The 20,267-nt window shown below is 45.2% G+C and overlaps 1 protein-coding gene across 6 annotated transcripts in view; it reads right to left on the bottom strand.

Moving 5' to 3' along the window:
- Positions 1 to 6,335, bottom strand: part of PARP8 (poly(ADP-ribose) polymerase family member 8) — a 159,476-nt gene extending 153,141 nt beyond the window's left edge. For 2 of the 6 annotated variants that reach the window (XM_082241868.1, XM_082241865.1), the window contains exons 1-2: positions 5,328 to 6,156; positions 4,315 to 4,375 (exon numbers count right to left, since the gene is read on the bottom strand). In XM_082241868.1, coding sequence (XP_082097994.1) covers positions 4,315 to 4,375; positions 5,328 to 5,418 — 152 coding nt within the window. In that variant the 5' untranslated portion in view covers positions 5,419 to 6,156. Of the gene's footprint in view, positions 1 to 4,314; positions 4,376 to 5,327; positions 6,157 to 6,239 lie in introns of those variants that run through there. The other 4 variants (XM_082241866.1, XM_082241867.1, XM_082241864.1 and 1 more) reach the window with 3 other exon arrangements.
- Positions 6,336 to 20,267: the final 13,932 nt, after the last annotated feature.

Genomic DNA, 20,267 nt, shown 5'->3' with positions numbered 1-20,267 from the left:
AGTAAATATGTTTAGGATTACACTGTAACTCTGTTTTGAATTGTAGCCTAAGACAACAGTTTGCATTTCATAGGACAGCGGTTGCCAAACTCCCCACCAACCATGGACCCCTTGAAAATCGCTGGTGGACCATAATAATTTTTCTAGCTTTGGTAGCAACTGTAATGCACTGTGCTAGATGCTGTATGATTTTAAATTGTACTTTTATTGCTTCCTTTACTCCAGACAGACTGCATTTTATTGTACTACATTTTCAATTCCATAGGATTTGAATGGTGATACAATAAAATGTAATAGAAGAAACGAAGAAGCGCAAAAAAGGAACCCAATAAAAAATCAATAGCAACATTTAATGTGATGGATCTGCCGCCTCTTGTCTTCAACTGCAAATTCACTGACACACCACAGACAACCTAAATGTAGCTCCTGTAGACCACCGTGTAGCTCCACAGACCACAATTTCTGAACCCCTCTCATAGCAGACTTCACCCATTCAAAAACCTCACCTGTGACTGAAATCACATCTATTTTTCCTGCGCTGGAAATATAAAACCGTGTTTGTCACAAACATATAGCAAAAGTAACTGGCATTTAAACTTATACCCATAGCTAAATTGGGGTAATAGAAAGTTATTCTCATTAATGTACTCATAGCATCTTCAACATATTACTCCCGATACTGAACGTATTTACTAGGAAGGAAAGTACAGTGGTACCTCAGGTTAAGAACTTAATTCATTCCAAAGGTCCATTCTTAACCTGAAACTGTTCTTAACCTGAAGCACCACTTTAGCTAATGGGGCCTCCCACTGCCACCACACTGCTGCTGCATGATTTCTGTTCTCATCCTGAAGCAAAGTTCTTAACCTGAGGTACTATTTCTGGGTTAGCGGAGCCTGTAACCTGAAGCGTCTGTAACCCGAGGTACCACTGTATTGCTATTGGAATTTATGGGGCTATTTCCAAATAAATGCCCTACTCCTATAAAGAAAATCTATTGCATTCTGGGGCATTTAGTTGTGAAAGAGCACTATGAGTGATCACAGAGTATTATAAAATTATGTGTCTAAAAAGTGGGAAAGGTTTTTCTCACTCTGATAGCTTATTTAACCTATGCCTTTTTTAAAAAAAAGTATTAAAAATTGTGTGTGAACGCATTTTCTCACAAAACATGTACTTCTGAACACACATTCTGAGTTTGCTTTTCTGAGCATATCTTATCTCAAAAGTAACATATTATATGCATTTTGACATCACACAAAAAATGGAGAATTGCAAAAGTCACCGGAAAAGTGCATTCTGATCTGCACATTCATCCTGGAATTGTAGATCAGGTCAACTGATACTGGAATTCACAAAGAAGGAATTCCTCAAGCATCCCTGTTCACAGTGCTGAAATCCAGGGGCATCCAATGAAGTTGCACAATGGGAAATTTGGGACAAACAATAGGAAATCTTCACACACTACATAACTCACCACCCAAAGACATGGTGATTGCTGTTGGCTCAGGCAGCTTTGAAAGGAATCTGACACACTGATGGAAGGCAAGCCTAGCAATGGCTATTAGCCACTAGAAGAGGGATCACAGCTCAGGGATACAGCACACATTTTGCAATCAGGAAACCTCAAGTTCAAGTCTTGGCATTTCTTGTTAAAACAATTTGGAGCCTCACAGGTGTAGTCCAACAACAGCTCCCATTATCCCTGACTTTTGACCATGCTGGCCTGGGCTATTGAGAACTAGAGTCCCAGAACTTCAGGAAAGCACCATCAAAAAGGCAACACACACCATACATCCATCATGTTGGCCAGCCCTGGGTTAAAAGAATCAGGTAGCAGGTGATCAGGAAGACCTTGGACGGAGACCCTGGAGAGCCCACTGCCAGTCAAAGTAGAAAGCGCAGAACCAGAGTTTGAAAAAGAAGTCAACACGTCCCCTTGTCCAGTGCTGGAAGATGATCGCAGATGCTGCTTTCTTATCTGGGCAACAGCAAGCCTTAGTTAGATGAGGCAGTCTTTGCATTGCATAGAAACAATTCAGAAAGGTTTTGTTTTTGACCTCTGATGTGTCATCCTTGGACCTGTGAACTGGACCACCAGCTCCTCTCGCTAGCACATATGTGCACCAATGATGTTGAGGAAACAAACATATTGGAACAATCCAACTCTGACCAGCTTATGTCACACAAGGTGCCACACAATAGCTGTCACAACACAAGTTTGGCTGTTGCTGCAACACCTACAAGAATGGCTACATAGACTGATTACAGTGCTCACGTACTTAGGATCAAGCTGCCAATCATTTTAAATCTGAAACAATTCCACCGAACCACTGTTTAAGCACATCTAGGCTGCAGATTCAGAAGGGAAGGTGCCCTTAGCATTTAACAACAAGCTAAACTCTTGCCCCACAAGGCAGACAGAAATGACCAAGGTGCAACCCTAAAGAGTAGCTCATAGGAACCTTGTGCCGGAAGTTCTCACCAGCAACCTCATCTTGTGAACAGTTGGGTCCATCAGCCTAGGACCACTTATCTAGGTGTGCCTAGCTCTGCATATGATAGGGCTATGGATTGGACTGGAGTGATATAGCGATGGGTAAATACAGTTTAATCTGAAGAATGCAGGCCAGAGTGCTGAAGTAGATAAGATGCTGGGAAATATGGATTCAACATTTTGATTAAAAAACTGAAATCAAACCTGGCAGGGACTTTAAATATGATGTGTGTGAGCGCGTGTTGGAGGTGTTGCTTTGAATCATAAAATCATAGAATTGAAGAGTTGGAAAGGATCCTAAGGGTCATCTAGTCCAAACTCATGCAATGTGGGAATTTCAGCTAAAGCATCCATAATTGATGGCCATCCAACCTCTGCTTAAAAACCTCCAAGGAAGGAGAGACCAGCTTTTACCATTATACAGTTATTCCTGATGTTTAGTCTGGATCTCCTTTCTTGACACTTGAAGCCACTGAGTCCTACCTTCCGGAGCAGGAGAAAACAAGCTTGCTCCATCTTGCATGTGACAGCCCTTTAGACAGTTGAAGATGGCTATTCTATCTCCTCTTAGTCTCCTCTTATCTAGACTAAACATACCCAACTCCCACAACTGTTCCTCATAAGGTTTGGTGTCCAGACCCTTGGTTGCCCTTAACCTCCCCCCCCCCTTGGGCCACTTTTTCCATTCAAAATTGACCCAACTGTTTTTCCACCTGCAGACAGAAAGATATACTGCCCAAATTAGCCCCATGGGTAGAAAAAGCAGGTGTATGGGAGACAATTCTAATTGGGAAAAAAGTCTTTTGGCATCTTGTTCTCATAAAAATTCAATGTATTCTCCTTCTACAGAGATCACATGAAAATATTTTACAAACACAAACACACAAACCAGGTAGGAACTGCTGGAACTATCACCAAGATTGGCTTCCATTTCAAAACCGACCACTCGCTCCTGACATTTGAGGGATAATGTTAATCTAGTCAGTCTCTCAACATAACACCACAAAAAGCAACTTAATCTAGACAATGGGCAACAGCTTTTCCTTTGAAAGTCCTTCTGCCTTGCAGCCAAGCCTCTTTGCCCATTAATACAGCACATTATGCAATAAAAAAATTACATGGCTGTTGCAGGGTTTTTTTATATAAAAAATGAAACACAGGGTGAGATTTATTCAATGAAGATTACTGTAACCAAAACAATGTCCACCAACTGTGAATAACTTCAAAGTATGTCACAGTTAATTGGTTCATTGCTCAGCTGTTAAAGAAGTGATAGTTATATGCACCATAAACTTTATTGAATATTCCCCCCCCCTTATTTCAATTATCTGCAGCATTAACACAGAAAATTGCAAACAGTGTTAACATATTGCAGCCTTGCCTTCGCTGCTGTCATTACTTCCTTTTACTTTTGCTGATGGTTGACACAGGATCTGAATTTCCATGGGCATTGTGCTACAAACATTACTCATTCCTGACTGTGCTCTCTTCTACACCCACGCCTCTCAAAACACTTACTTTCTGTTCTGGTGATCCACCTCCCTCTACACCTGTCGAAAATAACCCTGCATATATTCAGAGCAAGAGCAAGGAAAGGCAAAACAAGGAAGAGTAGAGCCCTTGATCAATGAGCCTCTGATGACGAATCATCGCCCCACAGAACACCTGTTTCCAGACCAATATTTCTTCCAAAGCCTCAAGGCATCAACACTATCTTCAAAGGGGGAAAAAGGAGGGGGGAGAATTCTTAACTTACTGAATACAAGCTGGCTTGGAATCAATAGAGAGTCAAAGGAAATTAAGTGGCTTCAACTTACTCATACCTTTTGGATCCTCCGACGTAGGTGAAGGTAAAAGTGGAATCTGCGTATCTGAAATCTGAAACACAAAAGAGCTGTGTTGTTGCTGGATGCTTATTGTTCGTTTTGTGCATGACGCCTGGCGTGTGAACTTGCCTCTCGTGTTCAGCCCACCCCCAGCCGGCCACCAATATGGGCACAGGGATTAAGTCTGAAGTGGGGGGGGGGTGGAGAGAGAAATAATGTTACAGCAGGAACCCCCCTCCCCTCCCTGCAACAAGTGCTGCCTCGGTACTATGGCAACGGAAAGAATTTCCATTGTCAGTAAAGGCAACAGGCAGCAACAAGCCAGACTGCTAAACGCATATTAAACATTGCAAGTAATGATCATAGAGGAAAGCAACAAGCCAAATATTGAGGAGGGAGAGATGGGGTGGAGAGGGAAAGATCACAAAAAGGAAGACAGCCCAGCTCTGGACATCTGTAGATAATAATCTCTCAAGTTCCACCCTGGAAGAAGCCTTCTTCTGTGCCACCATCAGCCTGCTCCCCGTGCACACAAAATATGGGCACAATTTTCAGTTGGTTTATATATTTGTTTTTGTTTAGCTCTGCTGATCACACACACCAAAAAACAAAACAGGGGGAGACTCTTGAGAAATCAACCAGATGGCAGATCTGACCAAATAGATCAAAAGGCATCCTAACTGAGGAAATCATCCAGCGCTTGAGGTTCAACTCGCACACCACTTAGGTGCCCCACAGAGCATTAGTGTTGTGTGTGCGTGTCTGTATGTACCGGGGTGGGGGGAAGGAGGGAAAGATCCTTGCAAGCTTTCGGGGGGAAAAGATCAGCGTTGTTCTCACAGAGAACTGTCAACAGAGAATCGTGATGCCATTTGGAGGGGGAGGCGACACCAAAAGAACCCCCCCCAAAAAAAAACAACCACCACACACGCCCGAAAGCATTTCATGGGCGCGGGAGTGGGGGGCATCGAGGAAGAACCAAAAGCAGCGTCTGGCAAACTCACCTGCAAACAGGCAGTCCTTTTCCGCCTTGCACTTTTGGATCACAATGTCAATATCCTTCTGAATCCTCTCTTGCCTTGAACACATCCCCATGAACTAAATCCCTGGGGGAGGAAAAAAATTAAAAAAGAAAAAAAAGAGCAGCCTTCGGATTTCCAACCCCGCCGCCGCCACCTCCTCCACCACCACCACCACCACCTCCCTCGCTCGCTCGTTGGCTTCCTTCCTTCCTTCTCTGCCAGTGTTAAGAGGCAGTTAAAAGATGGAAACCTCCGAGGAAGGATGGGGGGTTAGCGGGGAAAGAAAAATAGCCAGAAGGCGAGGGGGGAAAGGTCTTCCTCCTCCTTGTTTGCTCCCCACCCCGGAGGAAAGGTCGATGTTGCATGCCCAGATGCGCTCGCCCAGATGTGCAGAGCGATGTCCTCCTCCTCCTCCTCCTCTTCTTCCTTCTCCTCCTCCCGGCTTCGACAATAGATCCGAGAGTCAGGGGGTCGAGAGGGATCCTGGCGCTCGGGCAGCCACGGGGGGAAGGCAGCCAGGCGGCAGCAGCAGCAGCAGCACCCGGGAGATCGAGGCAAAGCCCACCGAATCGGAACCGGAGGCTTCACATCCCGGCTCCCCTCCGCCACCGCGGGGCGGGAGAGATGTTGACAAGGAGGAGAGAAGGAGGAGGAGGAGAAGGAGGAGGAGGAGGAGGCGAAAGGAGAGCAGCCCCCAAGAAGCCTCGGCGGCGGCGGCAGCTGGAAGCGGCAGGCGGGCGAGCGAGGCTCTTCCCCCGTCGGCATCCACCCGCGCGCGCACAGTGGCGGCTCCCCGAGAGGCCGACACTTCTGCAGCGACGCCAAGCCGCAAACCCCTCCCCTCGCCGCCGCCGCCGCCGCTCCCAGCCCAGACACTCCGCCCGCCACACGTACTGTTGCTCGCCGACGCCGGAGTCGGTGGAGGCGGAGGAGCAGCAGCAGGAGGAGGCGGAGAGGTCTCCAGGCGAGCGGCCGCCGCGCTCCCCTGCCAGGCGCCTCTTCCCGGGAGAGGTGGCTCCCTCGGGGAGCGGCCAGAGGAAGAGGAGGAGGCGGCGACTCGTGCTGGGCACGGGGCAAAAAAAGGCTCCTTTGCGCGCGAGTCCCACCAGCTCCTGCGCTGCTCTTTTAGGATACTGGGTTAGGTTAGGCCTCGGCTTGGCCAAGCGAGGGGGGTTAGGGCGGAAGGGGACGGACCTGTGGCCCTTCAGGGGCTGCTGGCCTGCAACGCACGTCGTCCCTGACCATTGGGCGTGTTGGCCGGGGCTCTTGGGACTTGGAGTGTGGCATCGTCTGGAAGCCCAACTCCCAGGGGCTGAGGTCCTCCAATAAAAGATTTGAGGGGCCTGCCTCCCCCAGTTGATGGACATTGACATTCAGATGGTGTGCACGTGCTGCATCATGTAATCGGGGCGGGGCTTACCTGAGCCCCCCAAATATTTTTTTCTAGTTGGCATCCCTACATATGCCCGTGTAAGGTATCCTTGTGCTGGCTTGATGCCTGACCTGAGAGATCAGAGTTTAAATCCCCACTCAGCCATGAAGCTTCCTGGGTGGTCTCATTGTTCAGCTTTACCTACCTCACAGCGTTGTTGTGAGGATACCTCAGTTGGTAAAGCATGAGGCTCTTAATCTCCAGGCCGTGCATTCAAGACCCACCTTGAGCAAAAGTTACCTGCATTTCAGGGGATTGGACTAGATGACCCCCAAGGTCTCTTAGGACTCTACAATTCTAAAGGTGGTGCACCATTGTGATAAATAAATTCTCACTTGGCCCTGAAGCTCCCTGGGTAGCCATGGGTTAAGCACCCCTTCTCATCCCAGACTACCTCACAGAGTTGTTGTGAGGAGAAAAAGTTAGAGGGAGAGAAAAGCAGTGCAAAGGTGAGATATAACACAGACAGACATGTTAATGGTCACACTTTGGAAGTTTAAGCAAGGAAGGGCTTTTATGCCTGCCCTGAATCCTATATGAAGTGGACCTTGAAATCAGTTCTTCTGGCTTTTCGTGCTCATAACTTAAGCACAGCCTTGGGGCCAAGCCAGATGTGACTGCCATGATGGGGGTCCGCCTAACTCCTTGGTGTGCGCTCCATTAAGTTCAAGCGTGTGAATGGGTCACCCTACATAGCGAATGTGTTTATACATAGCAGAGTCCATGTGGTAGGCCTTTTACCAGCAGTGGAAGTCACATGCATTCCAATGTGGATGGCTTTAAAGGACAGGAGCCATTCATGGAGAATAAGGCTACCCATGGCTTGTATGATCTACCTCCACAGTCTTCTGAATATTAGATGCTGGAAATCCCAGGAGAAGAGAGTTTCCCGCAGGCATCTGGTTGGCCACTCTGAGAACAGGATGCTGAACTAGATGGGCAATTTGCCTGATCCAGCATGACTTTCTTTATGTCAGCCTTGCAAAATCCATAGACCCAGGAAGCCCGCAACATCCAGGGCCTTGCAAGAATTTTGCATATGACACTAAAGAGACCTTTATAGCTCACCAGGATTTGGTTCACACCTGTGTTAAAACCAGGAATGGGGGGGCAGTTAAACAACTCCCCCCAAAATCCCAAGTCCCCATCACAGCCATCTAACTAAGGCCAGGACAATGACCGTTGACACAAGCACCATACATACCCAACAGCAAAGAGGCTCAGAAAAGTAGTCTATAAAATGGTAACAATAAGCAGATACCATGTATCATACTATTTCCTCTGACTATCCAATACAGTCATACCTCATGTTACATTTGCTTCATGTTATGTTCTTTCAGGTTATGTCCCACGGCAACTCAGAAGTACCAGAAAGGGTTCCTTCTGGGTTTTGCCGCTTGCGCATTCGCAGAAGCGCAAAATGACGTCACCGCATGCGCAGAAGTGGCGAATCGCAACCTACACGTGCGCAGATGCATCGCTGCGGGTTGCACTCTTTTCATGTAGCAAAAGAGCCTCCGGAACGGATCCTGTTCGCAACCAGACATACCACTGTACAGAATCTAATAATTGCCAAAATTCAACAGTTTGACTGATTTCCTTGGTTCCAATGCCTAATGACTCCTCTGGAAGAGGGGAATCCAGGGCTCCCCCACCCCCACCCCCACCTCCCTAATCCCTTAAGCGTAAGGTTATATACTCCTTGCCCCTTTACAAGGTGTGAACTTAGCCACGCAATAGGAGGCAGGAGGCAATCAAGGGCAGCACTTATCCTAGACAGAAATCCATCAGATGGTGGATTGAATCCTGATACTTTCAAAGGAGAAGCACACAAAAGCCTTGCAGCTAGGTGGATGTATAAATAGTTTTATTGTTCTTAGGGGAAGAGGGTAGTTAAAAGGTGTTGGGAACTGGGGTTATTGACAGGGGTGGGTGAGGGGCTCATGTTTCTACATGCCAAACATTCCTACTTGGTGACATATTTGTGATGTATTGATGATGCTGTTGAAAAATGTATTATGGGAAATGGGGAGAGGTCTTAAGAGTTCACGCAATCCCATGCTTGGGATTCCTACTCTTTGTGTGTTTGAACCTTATTGCAACAAATAAAGATCAGGTCTATTGACTGCTGTTTGCTTTAACTTGGCTTTGAGACTCCTTCTTTTGCTGACTGGAGAGACCTGCAGGGAGTGACACCCTGACAAGCTGGGCAGTGGAGTAAATCCACACCCCAGGATTTTTCTTTATCACCTGCATGTAGATTTCTGTGGCCTCTTACCAGCAGCTGAATGTGTCTACTTGTTCGAGCTTTAAGCCATGGCAGAAGATCTGTCTGTACTGCTGTTACCCATTACATCCCATTTGCAAAGGCTGAACATCAGCACCCAGCACCCTTAGACAGCTGCCATGGCCCACCAGCACTGATGCCTTTGGGCCTGTGAGCTACCAGTTTAATTCCCCGCAATGTCCCTAACACTCCAGGGCATTGTGGGAAATTCAGATGGTTACCTTGTATTCTCACTGCCGCTTGCCAGGCAAAACTACTTTGACCACTTTTTTTGCCCTTGCATGGTCAGGCCAAATACCCCAATACGGCTGTGGTTAGATGTATACCTGAAATGTATTTGGTGTGCCCCTTTAACAAAAATATGCAATGTGTGAGGAGGCAAGCTATTAGTGTGCAAGTTTGTGTGTGTGTGTGTGTGTGTGTGTGAGAGAGAGAGAGAGAGAGAGAGAGAGAAAGAGATTAAAGCTCAACAAAAAACAGGAAGAGGTCATTTTTAAATGAAGAGTGTATAGTTGATTTGCAAACACAGGAAATGCACATAGCACTTTTCAATGTGATGTGTCAAAATGCCTTCAGCCTCTGTGGGGAAAAGAGGTAGATTAAGCAGCAAATGCACCACTGGCTAGGAGAGAAAATGAAACTGTAGGCTAACAAAGGGCGAGCCAGTGGCTAGAACACAACTAGGGCACTGTAGTTTAGTTGAAGGCAGGTAGATCAGTGGTAGAGCATCTGTTTTGCATGCAGAAGGTTCTTGGTTCATAGAATCATAGAATCATAGAATCATAGAGTTGGAAGAGACCACAAGGGCCATCGAGTCCAACCCCCTGCCAAGCAGGAAACAATTCAATTCCTGGCATCTCCAGGTGGGACTGGGAGAGGTTTTTGTCTGAAACTCTGGAGAGCCAACTCTGGAGTCAGCCATGTAGACAATACAGACCTAGATGGACCAGTGTCTCTGGCTCAATATAAGACAGCTTCCTATGTTCCTCAGGAACGAGGGGTGTGCCTGGTTCTATCATTAGGCAAGTCAGCGGGCTGCCTCAGGCAGCTGATTTTGGGGGTCATGAAAGGGCAGCAAATTGTTGGTGATGAAACATAGTATCATTGTCTTTGGCCAGAAGGTTTCCTCTAAGCCAGGGGTGGGCAGAAGGTGTTGGAACCATACCACTCATGTCAAGGACATTTAAAACACATGGCTTCCCTCCTGTAAGCGTGCGAAGGTTCTGAGAATTGTAGCTCTGTGAGGGATTATCTCCCATGATTCTTTGGGGAAAGCTGTGTGATTTCAGGGTATGGTGTACATGCAGATCTGCTGTTATGATTTCCAGTAGGTCGTCAAGAATTTCTTACTCCCGGTTGTTTAACAATGACAGCAATAAAATGACTGCACACAAAGAAAAACAAAATAGATCCTGCAAGTCAGCTCACTGCTCTAGGTCTTGCATTGCCCCAGGCAAAAAGTTTCCATGCACATTTGTCAGCTGGGCTAGATATATTGCCTAAAATTTTCAGATCTCTAATAGCATGCAGTCCCTTGTAGGTTCCTTGCCCCATCTGCAAAAGTGAGAAGTCTGTACATGTCTCTCGAAATTCTGCAGAAAACTCAGATGGAAGGAGAAATATAACAGAGCTTCCTGGAAGAAGGCATGGCTGGCTGGCTGCACCCTGAACTGGAGCAATCCATGCTGCAACATTTTGTTGCAGGTCCCACTTGTACACTCTTGAATACTAGGAACAGGCAATGAAGGAAAGCCACCACAGTCATCCTTTGCTTAAGGCTTCCATAGGCATCTGCTAGCCATGGCTCATAGTAAAATACTGAACTAGATGGATCTTGGTCTGGTACAGCAAAGAAGTTCTTATGTTCACAGACACATTTTTATGACTGCAGAACTGCATATGTGAACAGCTCCCTTGGCATTCTCCATCCTTGGCTGCAGACCAGATTACTTTGACCCCAGCTGAGGGCTCAGTGAAAGTATTGTTAAGTTAATTTCCTAGTCGTCCAACGCCTGAAAGTGCTGGGGCAGGAGGAAAGTAACATTGAGCAAGGGAGACTGACATAAAGAAAGGGCAGGGAGATCTGGGTTGGCAGGCAACGCTAGCTCTGCATTTTGTTTTGTTATTAAATCTTCCTGTTTCCATATAAGTAACATATACACCTTGTTTCCATTGAAGTAACAGTAGAAATCTTGTTTCCATTGAAGTAACATTATATACTCTTCTCTTTTTAAAAAATGATAGATACATTTGCAATTTGTAACATACGGTATATATAGTGGCAAGTAGTTCCCAAATATCTCACGATAGTTCATCTCCAGAACAGGGCTCTAAACCTCACTCAGATTAGACACATCCAGAATTCCTCATCGTTCAGAGTGAATGTTTTGATATTACCATGACCTTTATCATGCTTAAGGGTTCCTGCAAAAAAAAAAAACCAACTACACCTCCTTTATCTACAATTACTCATCTGTGAATTTTAATATAGGGTAAAGGACAACTTAAGGAAATGATTGTTTAAGGAAGATTGTCATGGTAAGAAGGGAAATGTGTCTGAACCAAGAAAATAAAAGTTCTTGTTTAATTTACATGCTTTCAATGCTAAAAAAATTCATAAGCACCAATATATGCCTAAACCAGGCTTCCTCAACCTTGGCCCTCCAGATGTTTTTGGCCTACAACTCCCATGATCCCTAGCTAGCAGGACCAGTGGTCAGGGATGATGGGAATTGTAGTCTCAAAACATCTGGAGGGCCGAGGTTGAGGAAGCCTAGCCTAAACGCTTGACTTTGGCAAGAGGGTTCTAGAAATATCATATGGCAGCCCCACCTAGTGAAGAAGGCTGGCAAGCCTGCTCTTCTCTTTCTGGTCTGTAGATAAGTTTATCTGCTATTGAATTTGTAGGATCTATCCTCATATCAATGTGTTAAGAGCTGAGTCCTGTTCCTATGGATAGTATATAATAATTCGCACCAGAACATAGGAACATGGGATGCTAATGACTAATTGACATTAGTCAATTGAAAGGAATGTTTCTCTGGGGTAGAGCTTCTGTTTGTAGGCAGAAGGTCCCAGGTTCAATCCCTGCTAGCTAGGACTGGGAAGAGGCCTTTGTCTGAAACTCTAGGAAGCTGTTAGCTTGTATACATGAGCTGCATGGGCCAATGATCTGACTCAGTATCAGGGAAGTGCATTGCAGGGGGCTGGACTACATGACCCTAGTCCTTCCAACTCTACACTCACTGGCAATAGCTTTCTGGAGTTTCAGACAGGGGTCTCTCCCAGTCCTACTTGGAGAAAATCAGGTGCTCTGCCCCAGAGCTACAGCCCTTTGCATATCCCCCACATTCCCTTCGATGCTTTCTTTCCACAATGAAACTTGTCTTGGACAAATTGATTTGCAATGTTGGACTGGCCCAGTGTCGTGCCCCAAGTCTTCTCCTGCTCCCATCCACTTTTCTACTTTTCCTGATAAAGGATAAGATCAGGCCATGCAATTCAGAGGTTTGAAAAATTCCCAATGGCAAGCAAGGTTAAATAATGTTGCAGGGAATTTACGTTTATGGCACTCCTTAATTCTGAAAACAATGGATTAAAGGGATTTCTTAAACTTCACAATAATGCAATACATTACTGTGTCTCCTTCACTATGAGCCTTCTATTGTCTGAGAGCTATTTGATGTTTGCGAAGTACTTTGTTACTAACAATCTTGTTTTCATGGAACTAACAACCCTTCCATTGTCTGTTATAACTTGTTTGTATGTAAAGCTAAGCATCAGTCTTCTCATTTCTAGCCAAAGAAGAGTGCTGCCCCTTCTGAGAGCCACCACACTTGATAACAGGATGCTGGACTAGATAGGCCTCTGGCCTGATCCAGCAGGGCTCTTCTTACAACGAGAGAAAACAATTAATGAAAGACTTTCCTGAAAAGTGTCCAGATTAGATCAAAGCAACAGGAAAAGCTGGCAGCTTGATCCAAAACATATTTGTCTAGAAGAAAATGCCATGGAGGTTTGTTTTTCTGAGTAAACTCACTTGACATTTGTAGCCAACCACTGGTACTTCAGAAACAAACTACTTTGAAGTCCCATCTCATTACCAATAATTAAACATGTCACCTGGACAAAAGTCACGTTGTTGTTGTTTAGTCGTTTAGTCATGTCCGACTCTTTGTGACCCCCTGGACCGGAGCACGCCAGGCACTCCCGTCTTCCACTGCCTCCCGCAGTTTGGTCAAACTCATGTTAGTAGCTTCAAGAACACTGTCCAACCATCTCGTCCTCTGTCGTCCCCTTCTCCTTGTGCCCTCCATCTTTCCCAACATCAGGGTCTTTTGCAGGGTCTTTTGCAGGGTGTCTTCTCTTCTCATGAGGTGGCCGAAATATTGGAGCCTCAGCTTCACGATCTGTCCTTCCAGTGAGCTCTCAGGGCTGATTTCCTTAAGAATGGATAGCTTTGATCTTCTTGCAGTCCATGGGACTCTCAAGAGTCTCCTCCAGCACCATAATTCAAAAGCATCAATTCTTCAGCGATCAGCTTTCTTTATGGTCCAGCTTTCACTTCCATACATCACTACTGGGAAAACCATAGCTTTAACTATATGGACCTTTGTTGGCAAGGTGATGTTTCTGCTTTTTAAGATGCTGTCACAGCAAGGATTAAGTAATGTATTCGTCATCCTTCATAGACTTATCAGATTGTAAATTTCATCTCACTGTGGTTTTCCCACATTCCTAGGGTTGGATCTTTGGTCCATTTCAATTCTGGGATTGCATTATAATTTTATCTCTCCCTTCATTTTCTCAATAAAACTAGATGCAACCTAGACCAAAACTAAACACCTTGCAACAGGGTTGTTACTAGGCACTTGGGACACAGGCCCATCGTAAAACAAATCTGCGCCTGGGACAAATCAAGATGACAAGTGGCATGCGCACCCTGTAAGACAACAACAACAACAACAACAACAACAACAACAACAACAAATCCTTCCAGTAGCACCTTAGAGACCAACTAAGTTCGTTATCGGTATGAGCTTTCGTGTGCATGCACACTTCTTCAGATACCTGAACACACATGCACACGAAAGCTCAAACCAGTAACAAACTTAGTTGGCCTCTAAGGTGCTACTGGAAGGAATTTTTTTATTTTGTTTTGACTATGGCAGACCAACATGGCTACCTACCTGTATCTGTAAGAAAAGTTAAACAAATAAATTAAAATCTGTTTCCCAATCTGTTGTTACGGCTGAAAGCACTGATTGTATACTGTAGAAAGTGAGGTAGTGCAGGAACACTTTCCAATGCAGTTGTTGGGAGCCGTATTCCAGGGTTTTTTTTCTTCACCCACAACACCCTTCTGCACTGGTTGTATGGGAGATGTTCACTGACCATAAATGAAAATTACGGCACGCTCCTATACATGTCTACACAGAAGTGAGTCATTGCTGAATTCAGAAGAACTTTCTCCAAGCAAAGTTGGATACAGAACTGTAACTTCAGTGATGTACCAAACCAGCCTTATTTCCCAAAGGAATGAATGGAGGTGGCATGGGACTAACTTTTGGTGGCTTGTGCCTGAGATCCATATTAGTGGCTTTCAGCAATCTAGTGTATAAATAGTCACATACTACACAGTAAAATTCAAATAGGTTCTTTAAACCCAGCCCTGCACCTGGAAAACCAATTAATACCCATCTGCCCAAGAGGCCGGTGAATAATTCATAGCAAATAAATGGGCATGAATCTAGTGGAAGGAGATTTGTTTAAGAATTCAAAAGAATATACGTAGATTTTTACACCATACTCTCTTCTAATCAGCGCCTATGGTTTATTCATCATTGAGCACAATTGCTTTAGTGCTTTTCCATTAGGCTAGTCTGTATTAATCATGTATAGTTAATGTCAAGCATGGGGGAGCAAAGGCATTGTTTTTAATAAGCACTTGGAACTGCAAATTTAAGAAAAGAATTAAGACCACTGCTTGACATTTGTTTAGGTGGGCTTTACAGAATTCGATCACAGGCCTAGTGACCTGCGGGCTTTGACAACAAACCATTAGACAGCAAATAACTCAAGTCAAGTGTTGCTGGATTCTGTGTTTATTCTTTCCACCAGTTGATCATAACCACCCTCTCCCTATGCCTTGCCCCTCTTTCTCCCTGCTTCCTTAAGTATTTTTGCCTGACTAGAATGAGTCCTTGAACCCTGACAATGCCTGGATTGTTGAAACCAGTTTATTGTGCAAAGGTTAAAAAAAACAAAAACATGTTGTTTGGTCTGCTTTGCCTCTGTTCCCATCCACCAAAAGGAATCTGGCCACCAGAAGGTTCCCCAAAATGGACTCTTTATGTACTGCTTCTTCTTGTTTTCTAAGGGAGAAAATTAAACCAAGCATTTCCAAACTTGGAAAAACCGCAACACTCTTATTATCACTGGATTTTTGTGTGTTTTATTTTGTTTTTTGCTTGTATTGAAGTGAGAGGTTCCAGTAATCTTTCGCAGTCATAATACATGAACACAACAAATGATTTATTTCTGCTCTCCGTCTTCAAGGCAATCAGAACACAATCAAACACAATAGTTTCATAAGCCAAAACTTTTCAGAATTTTCATCAGTCAGCTTTACAACCAGGTTCCATTTTCTTCAGATGTTGACTTGACTTCTGTGATGTCCAAGAAAGGGTGTGTGTGTGTTTTAAAAAAGATATTCACTTAGCCTTGGTTCTGAGTCTGACTAATGGACTTGTGGCTGCTGAGTGCGTCAAGATGCTTGTTGTAGCATTTGGTCTAAGCCAGAGATTTTCAAACATTGTCACAGCAAGTCAACATGAATCAAGAGAACTCTCGACCCTTTCCAGATATATCTGCTCTTCTCTTCTGTCTTCTGAGCCCCTTGTTACCATTGCCTTGTCAACTCTTTAACTCCTCTGTTCTTTCTCCCACAGTCAGAAGTTAGATGAGTGATGTCACCAAATGTGCTGTAGTAGCCCGGTTTGGAATATGCTTGTAAAATGTGCTCATACTCAAAACCCCGCCATTTTCCCCAAAAAGCTCTTTGCTGACTTCCATTCAGCAATATGGCAATATGTTGTAAATGTTGTAAATCATGCTTAACCCTGCTGGAGATTTATTTTATTATTTTGACTGAGGATTAGCTGGGTTTTGTTCCATTAGTGGGGATGCTTGAGAGTGTGGTTGCAAGTGGAATGTTGCTAAGAATGTATTATTATTTTTTAGATGTTACTGGTGGGGCGCGGGGCGGGATGGATGCATCCAGTGTGGTGTAGTGGTTAAGAGCAGTAGACTCGTAATCTGGTGAACCTGGAGCGGGAGAGTGCTAGAGCTCTGTCTGGTCAAGTTACATGGAATCAGTTTCAATCCGTTACCCCCGAGGATGTGGACAGGCTGCTTGGATGCGTGAAACCAGCCACCTGTCTCCTTGATCCTTGCCCATCCTGGCTAATAAAAGCAAGCCGGGAAGGGCTGGGCGATGGGCTCTGCGGGGTGGTGAATGCTTCCCTCTGTGAGGGAACATTCCCAGATCCGCTGAAAGAGGCGGTCATTAAACCGCTTCTTAAAAACACCATCTTTAGACCTGGCCAGTATGGCCAACTATCGCCCAGTCTCAAATCTTCCATTCTTGGGTAAGGTGTTTGAGTGCGTGGTTGCTGAACAACTCCAGGCATGCCTGGAGGATGCGGACCATTTGGATCCCTTCCAATCAGGATTCAGGCCTCATCATGGGACTGAAACTGCCTTGGTCGCACTGGTTGATGATCTCCGGCGAGCTAGGGACAAAGGTGAGAGTTGTTTCCTGGTTCTGCTGGATCTCTCAGCGGCCTTTGATACAATCGACCATAACATCCTTCTGGACCGTCTAGAGGGGCTGGGAGCTGGGGGCACTGTTATACAGTGGTTTCACTCCTTCCTCCTGGGCCGTGTTCAGAAAGTGGTGGTGGGGGATGAGTGTTCAGACCCCTGGGCCCTCACTTGTGGGGTGCCTCAGGGTTCCGTCCTCTCCCCCATGCTTTTAACATCTATATGAAGCCACTGGGAGAGATCATCAGGGGGTTTGGAGTGGGTGTCCATCAATATGCAGATGATACCCAGCTCTCCCTCTCTTTCAAATCAGAACCAGTGAAGGCGGTGAAGGTCCTGTGTGAGTCAGTTGGAAGATGGATGGCGGCTAATGGATTGAGGTTGAATCCTGACAAGACAGAAGTACTGTTTTGGGGGGACAGGGGGCGGGCTGGTGTGGAGGACTCCCTGGTCCTGAATGGGGTAACTGTGCCCCTGAAGGACCAGGTACGCAGCCTGGGAGTCATTTTGGACTCACAGCTGTCCATGGAGGCGCAGGTCAATTTTGTATCCAGGGCAGCTGTCTACCAACTCCACCTGGTACGCAGGCTGAGATCCTACCTTCCCGTGGACTGTCTCGCCAGAGTGGTGCATGCTCTAGTTATCTCCAGCTTGGACTACTGCAATGCGCTCTATGTGGGGCTACCTTTGAAGGTGACTCGGAAACTACAACTAATCTAGAATGCGGCAGCTAGACTGGTGACTGGGGGCAGCCGCCGAGACCACATAACACCAGTCTTGAAAGACCTACATTGGCTCCCAGTACGTTTCCAAGCACAATTCAAAGTGCTGGTGTTGACCTTTAAAGCCCTAAATGGCCTCGGCTCAGTATACCTGAAGGAGCGTCTCCACCCCCATCGTTCTGCCCGGACGCTGAGGTCCAGCGCCGAGGGCCTTCTGGCGGTTCCCTCATTGCGAGAAGCAAAGCTACAGGGAACCAGGCAGAGGGCCTTCTCGGTAGTGGCGCCTGCCCTGTGGAACACCCTCCCATCAGATGTCAAAGCAATAAATAACTACCTGACATTCAGAAGACATCTTAAGGCAGCCTTGTTCAGGGAAGTTTTTAATCTGTGATATTTTACTGTATTTTTGGTTTCTAATGAAGCTGCCTAGAGTGGCTGGGGAAACCCAGCCAGATGGGCGGGGTACAAATAATAAATTATTATTATTATTATTATTATTATTATTATTATTATTATTATTACTGGGTTCGCGTCTCCGCTCCTCCACATGCAGCTGCTGGGTGACCTTGGGCCAGTCACACTTCTCTGAAGTCTCTCAGCCCCTCTCACCTCACAGAGTGTTTGTTGTGGAGGAGGAAGGGAAAGGAGAATGTTAGCTGCTTTGAGACTCCTTCGGGTAGTGATAAAGCGGGATATCAAATCCAAACTCTTCTTCTTTGGTTTCAGTTATTTTATTTAGCTGCTAATTATGGTGTTTTCGGAGGGTTGGTTTGTTTGTTTTTTTGCATTTTTGCATTTGACATACTAATCTACAAAGTCTTTTACGTTTAAGGGAATGCTTTGTTTTGCTGTCAGTCATGCTGCCTTAAATGTGTATTTTGTATTTCACCTTCATTTACAATATTTCATTTTGATATTTTGGCCAACGGTCAGGGATGGTGGGAATTCAAATCCACAGCCTCTGCAGGGAACCAAGTTGGCTCTTTCGAAATGAAACCACAGAAGATATCAGCTGCACTCTTTAGCCAGCCTGCGGGTGGTCAGATCTCTCTGCTTCCTTGCCCCTGTGCAACAGTAGCTAGTAAAATTAATGGCCTTTAGAAAATCCAAAGTAATTCTCATTTTTCTTTGTTCTCAGTGCCCACCCCCACCCCCGCTTCTCTCTGTGGGCATAAGTCTTGCTTCTGTAACTGTGGTAATAATCAAGTTCTTCCTCAATATTTCTGTAGTTTCCTGCACTTGCAGACTGCAAGAGAGAGAATAATACCACTGAGACATATTGAAGACTATGGATCATTGTTCCCAGAACCAGATTCTTTTAAGGTAGCATCAATGGAACCCATAAAGTGGCTTTAAAAAACAGAAGATTTTAGCAATTTTTGTGCTAATTTTTTAAACCAGCAAGACATAACTTCTGCCCTAGAATTTTAATGTTTTCTCATTTAAGTGAATGATTGGCAGCTATGGTAACCTGTACTTTCTGTTATTGTGGCTAATGGCTAAAACAAAGGATTATATCTGACAGAGTCACTCTGTTTGTGCAAAGAATTCCAATCGAGCAACATAACTTACTCTTCACCCACTGTGCACTGTTTTGGGGTTCTCCCACACTTCAAATCAGATTCAGGGGGAGTAATTGGGAAATGAAGCTCCATTGTATAAGTAGAAATCCTTGTGTGAACAGGATAACTTTGTCAGAAGAACCCAATAAAGCTAACAACAAACTGATTGCTAAAAATTAAAATAAAGTACTGGCATAATGTACTCCATCCAGATGGTCCTGGTCAAGAGTCTAGCAAAGAGCTGGCCCATTAATTTGTGCCACCTGAGGCAGAGCAGCAAATGATGCTCTTCTGTCCTGGCCACTAAGCTAAGGTACATATAGTACCCAAGGCTAGCCAAATTATTTTAGCACCTGAGGCAGAAAATCCCTCAAGCACCTCTCCTCTTGTCTGGTAGGAGTAATTCAGAAATAATTACAGTCAACTGCTCTTTCATGACCCTAAGTTCAGTTGCCTGGGGTGGCTGCTAACCTCTATCCAATGGTAGGCTTACCCCTGGAATATTCTGGACCAACAAAAGTTTCTGAGTAGTCTTCAGAATTAGTCCCATGTACATATAATGTAGGGCAGTAGCCCAGTTTTCGAGAACATGAGATCACATGGATAACAGTGGCCAAAGTTATAGGTAGAAGGCACTGTGGGACCAGTGCCACTTGAACACCCCAAACTGGAGGGGGGAACCTGACAGCGCCCCCCAACTGTGAACCTGAGCTTCTGAGTGAAAGCACAATCCAACCCAGAAAAGGTTGAATGCTACTTCCAAAGTCAGATAAAGAACCAACCATCAGTAGTTCCATTTTGTCATAGGATGATCAAGACTATGATCATCAGCATAAGTTTTAAGAACATATGAGATACTTTTAATATATTAAGCAGTTTGGAAATTAAATACTCAATAATCAACATGGATCCAGTGTCCTGTTCTCACACTGGTCAGCCAGATCCCTATGGGAAGCTTGCAAGCAGGACCTCAGCTTGAGTTACCAGATGTTGTTGGACTACAACTCCCATCATCCATATCCAGTACAGTCGTACCTTGGAAGTCGAAAGGAATACGTTCCAGAAGTCCGTTAGACTTCCAAAATGTTCAGAAAC

This window comes from Podarcis vaucheri (assembly GCF_965113315.1).
Source record: "Podarcis vaucheri genome assembly, chromosome: 11".
In the NCBI taxonomy this organism is placed as follows: domain Eukaryota; kingdom Metazoa; phylum Chordata; class Lepidosauria; order Squamata; family Lacertidae; genus Podarcis; species Podarcis vaucheri.
The sequence above is the reverse complement of the archived record's forward strand: the minus strand, read 5'-3'. Positions and strand labels throughout refer to the sequence as shown.